We start from the raw sequence: 5422 nt of genomic DNA, 5'->3' as shown, positions 1-5422 counted from the left end.
CTAAGACAGATTTCCACTAGGGAATGAAACTAAGCTCTCCACATAAATCATAGCTGTTGATGGAAACCCTCCACATTGAAGATTCTTCATTTCTTGAGAATCAATATTATACAATATTATCGCCTCATCGCCACCACGCAGAAGAAGCTCACCATTCTTGGCAAATCCTAGTGGCTCTTTAATTCCTAAGAGGGGTCCTACAACAAGTTGTTTGGTCCAAGAATCCTCGACCACATATTCACGCATCACCCATATATCAAAGTATTTCTCTGTCATAGTACTTTCATCATTATAAACAATAAAAGCAAGGCAATCATTGAGCACAGCAAAAGTTTTTTCCATAGTTGAAACATCGTCCAGCTCCAGGTACCTTAGTCTTCAAAACACATCATCTGGAAATCTTATTACTCGAAACACTTCATGGCCCATGTCAAAGCATACAATTACCTGAGGATCACGATCCTCCCCAAGTTCATTTATGTCACCGTTGTTCATGAAACCCACCCAATGATGAACCCCATTCAAGTATATTGCTTCAAAACGATTAGTCGAAGTAATTTTTGAAACATGAATAGCAGTGTTGACTAACTGGGTCCAGGATTCAATACTTAGTTTGTAAACATGAACAGAATGGTAGACAAACCAAACCACCTTATAGTTGATGGGACTGACGAAGTCAAGCATAGACGAGGTAATTTGGACCAACGAAACAAGCCTGCATTGACGAGCATCCACTTCACTAACGAAGTTAAACATCTCATTCAATGCCATGGATGGTTACAAAACCAGTTGTACAAACCATTGGGATAAAATTAAAGCAACATGATGAGGCCAGAAAACATTACTCAGAGGGGTGTTAAGAACCACCTTAATTGCCCTACGGCTAGAGACTCTAACAACATATATAAAGCCCCCCACATGGCCAAGAAAGAGGTATGTGTACATTGAGATAGTTACTGTAGAATTTCTCGGATACACTACATTGCTCTTTCTTAAATAATTTCTAATACTGACTTTGGCATCGGAGACGTTGTGGCAGACACCACACCGGTGACCACATTTGAGGGTACATACTTGCAGGAGGCCGAAGATCATTTCTGTCTACACGCATTGGCTGACGAATTCATACTTCATCAGATCATTTCTGTCTATACGCATTGGCTGACGAATTCATACTTCATCAGTTTGGCGCCGTCTGTGGGGAACGACATTTTTGTGTTCAATACAGAAAAATAATCTCACATGGAGTCTAATCCGGATTCCGCAGTCTTAACTCAACAAGTTCAAGCCCTCGCAGCCACCGTTGAAGAACTGACCAGGCAAAATCAGGAACTGAAACTACGGCTTCAACAAGAAGAGAATCGATCTAAAGGGAACCAAAACGACAAGGGAGACAGCCACAGAAGAAGTGACCATCAAAGGCCCGCTACTTCAACCGAGCACAACTCGGACCTTCTCCAGGAGATGAGGCGGGAGATGGACGAACTCAGAAATGCCATCATGGAGAAAACAGATTGAAGTGTAGATCGAATGGTTAGGGCAACATATTCGTCGTTCACCCCAGTAGTACTTAAGTGCCTGGTACCGTCGAAATTTCGGCTACCCCAGCTCGAACCATTTGATGGGCTAAAGGACCCTCAGGATCATCTAAATACTTTTAAGACGACCCTAGGGCTCTAGCAGCCCCCGGACGAGATAATGTGTCACTCCTTCCCCACCACCCTCAAAGGAGCTGTAAGGGAATGGTTCACGAAGTTGCCAACGTCGTCCATAGACAACTTCAAGCAGCTGAGCAATGCCTTCTTGCGTCACTTCATTAGAGGACAGTGTCCTAAGAGAACCGCAGATCATTTACTTACCATCAGGCAGGGAGAAAAGGAAACTCTGAGGTCATACGTGAAACGCTTTACTCGCGAAACACTGGAAGTAGACGATGCAGACGATAAGGTGTAACTGACGACCTTCAAGGTAGGGTTGAGATCCAGAGAGCTTGTTTCGTCACTCACAAAGAATCCCCCAAAAACGATGGCCGAAATGCTCCTGAAAGCACAAAAGTACATGAACGCCGAAGACGCATTAGCAGCCATCACGGATAGAGGGAGACCAAGGGACAAAGAAGAAAGGAAAGATGATGACCATAGAGGGTAAAAGCGGGAGCGCCCAAATTGTCGGACCAGTGACGGAATCAGAAGGAAGGATGACAAAGGGCCGCAAGCGGTAAAATTTACCCCTCTCGATATGCCAGTTGATAAAATCTTAATGGAGATTAAGGACGAGCATTACCTTAAGTGGCCGCGACCGTTACACTCATCCCCTAACGTTCGTGATAAGAATAAATACTGCCGATTTCACAAGGACCACGGCCATTACACTGAAGATTGTCGAGACCTCAAAGAACAGATTGAGGAGTTAATACAGAAAGGAAAGCTACAGAAGTTTGTCAAGAAAGGGGAACACAGCAGATTCCGAGATAGAAACAAGGGTCAGCGAGAGTCCACCTCCGGGGGAAATATCCGTCAGTACCAGCCCCCTCAAAATGTGATAGGGGAAATACAGACGATCGCAGGAGGACATATGGCAGATGGGTCATTCAAGTCCCTCAAGAAAGCACATCAACGACAGGTGAACAACGTCCACATGACACCCCTGTTGAAACAAAGACGAACCGATTAGGATGTAATTTTCAATGAAGGAGATGCTAGGGGATTGAAACAACCTCACAATGACCCCCTGGTCATAACACTTACAATAGAAGGGTTCAACACAAAGAGGATCCTCGTGGACAATGAAAGCTCTGCTGACATCATTTACTTCCCTGCGTTCTAGCAGCTGAAACTGGGTCCAAAAAGATTGCGTCCATTTGACTCCCCCCTTGTCAGCTTCAGTGGAGACAGGGTAAACCCCAAAGGCATAGTGACGTTGACGGTGACAGTGGGAACCTACCCGAAGCAGTTGACCTGTGATATGGACTTCTTGGTGGTGGATTGTCCCTCGACTTACAATGTAATCATTGGAAGACCAGTGCTCAACAAGTGGAAATCATCCACGTCAACCTACTGCCTGAAGATAAAATTCCCAACGGAGAATAGGGTAGAAGAAGTCAAAGGAGATCAAGTTTTAGCTCGGGAGTGTTACCAGGCTGTCGTGGGCGCAAAGGAGAACCATACATGGACGATCAAAGAAAAGGAGAAAGGAGAAATGGAGGCCTTGGAGACAGTAGAATTATCCGATGAAGAACCAAACAAGACAACCAGAATAAGGACGACTCTAAGTCCTGAGATGAGGACAAAGCTGGTTCAATTTCTTAAAGAAAACTTAGACGTCTTTGCTTGGAGTCATGATGACATGCCAGGCATATCCCCAGAAGTCATCCAACACAGGCTGAATGTAGACCCGGAAAGGAAGCCCGTCAAACAGAGACAAAGAGTTTTCGCACCAAAAAGGGATCAAGCGGTTACTAACGAAGTTAATAAGCTCTTGGCTGCTGGCTTTATCCGCGAAGTATATTACCCAGACTGGCTCACAAATGTCGTCCTGGTGAAAAAAGCAAATGGGAAATGGAGAATGTGCGTAGATTTCACAGGCCTGAACAAAGCATGCCCGAAGGACAGCTTCCCCCTCCCGAGAATAGACCAGTTGTAGACTCCACAGCCGGGCACAAGCTTTTGACGTTCATGGACGCTTTCTCTGGATACAACTAGATAAAAATGGCAGAGCAAGATCAGGAGAAAACAGCCTTCATCACAAGCCAAGGGCTCTATAGCTATAAGGTAATGCCCTTCAGACTGAAGAATGCCGGTGCCACTTATCAAAGACTAGTAAATAGAATGTTCAGCAAGCAGATAGGCAGGAACATGGAAGTCTATGTAGACGACATGCTCGTCAAGAACAAGGAGGAACAAACCCATCTGGACGACCTTAAAGAGACATTTGCTACTCTCAAGCGATATCATATGATGCTGAACCCCAGTAAATGTGTCTTTGGCGTAGCCTCAGGGAAATTCCTAAGATTTATGGTATCCCAGAGGGGAATTGAGGCGAATCCAGAGAAGGTACAAGCAATAATCAATATGACCTCGCCCAAGACCGTCAAGGACGTCCAGAAGCTGACAGGAAGGATTGCAACCCTCAATGGGTTCATCTCTAGAGTGATGGACAAATGCCTACCATTCTTCAAGACATTAAGACAGGCTTTTGCTTGGACTGACGAGTGCGAGGCCGCATTCCAGGAACTCAAACGTTACTTAAGCAATCCACCCCTTCTAAGCCCGTCAAAAGAAGGAGAGAACTTGTACTTGTACCTGGCAGTGCCAGATATAGCCGTCAGTGGAGCTTTGATCCGAGAAGAGGACGGGAAGCAACTCCCCGTCTATTACATCAGCCAAGCCTTCCAGGGAGCTGAGTCCAGGTATCCTCAGATCGAGAAGATCACGTTCGCGCTGATAATAGCTTCACGAAAACTCAGGCAGTACCTCCAAGCGCATCCTATCTTGGTAATGACAGACTAACCAATCAAGAAGTCCATGAGTAAGCCCGAAGCGGCAGGAAGAATGGTCCAGTGGGCGATCGAGCTCAGTCAGTTTGATATTGAATACCACCCCAGGACGGCCATAAAAGTACAAGCTTTGGTAGATTTCATTGCGAAATTCACCCACCTGGACGAGGACGGCTTAACCATTGAACACCAGCAATAGACAATACAGATCGACAGCTCGTCAGCCCATAAGAGAGGGGGAGTAGGGGTAATCATAATCACCCCCGACGGAGAAAAACTAAAGTATGGGGTTCAGTTGAAATTCCCAGCAACCAATAATGAGGCCGAATATGAAGAGATTCTGACAGGGTTAAGGCTTGGAAGAGAGTTTGGAATTAAGAACTTGGTGATCTAGAGTGATTCGAAGCTAGTAATCGGGCAAGCCAGGGGAGAATACGAAGCCAAAGAAGAAAGGATGTAGAGGTACCTCAAATTGACAAAGAATCTGGCTCAAGAGTTCGAAAAGGTGGAGTTCGTGCAGATCCCCAGAAGCCAGAATGTGATGGTAGACGAAGTCTCAAAGATAGCCTCGTCAGATGAAAGAGCGGTGGAAGAAGGCCTGATGATAGAAGTTTAGAAGAACCCCAGTATTGAAGAGGTTCCAACATTTGCAATCCAGAGCTCAAACAGCTGGATGACACCTATTCTGTCATTCTTTCAGGACAGGCATCTCCCACAGAACAAAGAAGAAGCCAGAAAGATCAGAAAGAGGGTAGCCAGATTCATAATCCTCAATCACACCTTATACAAAAGAGGCTTCTCCATGCCTTACCTAAGGTGTGTCGACGAGAAAGAAGCAACGTACATCCTGAGGGAAATCCATGAAGGTGTTTGCGTGGACCATGCTGGCCCTAGATCCCTGGCAAGAAAAATAATTCGAACAGGCTA

General features: G+C 45.5%; 1 protein-coding gene across 1 annotated transcript; it reads right to left on the bottom strand.

Moving 5' to 3' along the window:
• Window positions 1–2087, bottom strand: LOC112002263 (uncharacterized). Its single transcript, XM_024034422.2, has 3 exons — window positions 1860–2087; window positions 448–588; window positions 1–360 (listed from the first exon to the last, which is right to left on the bottom strand). The coding sequence occupies exons 1-3, from the start codon at window positions 2085–2087 to the stop codon at window positions 1–3; spliced, it is 729 nt and encodes a 242-aa protein (XP_023890190.2).
• Window positions 2088–5422: the final 3335 nt, after the last annotated feature.

This window comes from Quercus suber, unplaced genomic scaffold (assembly GCF_002906115.3).
Source record: "Quercus suber isolate HL8 unplaced genomic scaffold, Cork oak 2.0 scaffold_348, whole genome shotgun sequence".
Lineage (NCBI taxonomy): Eukaryota > Viridiplantae > Streptophyta > Magnoliopsida > Fagales > Fagaceae > Quercus > Quercus suber.
The sequence above is the reverse complement of the archived record's forward strand: the minus strand, read 5'-3'. Positions and strand labels throughout refer to the sequence as shown.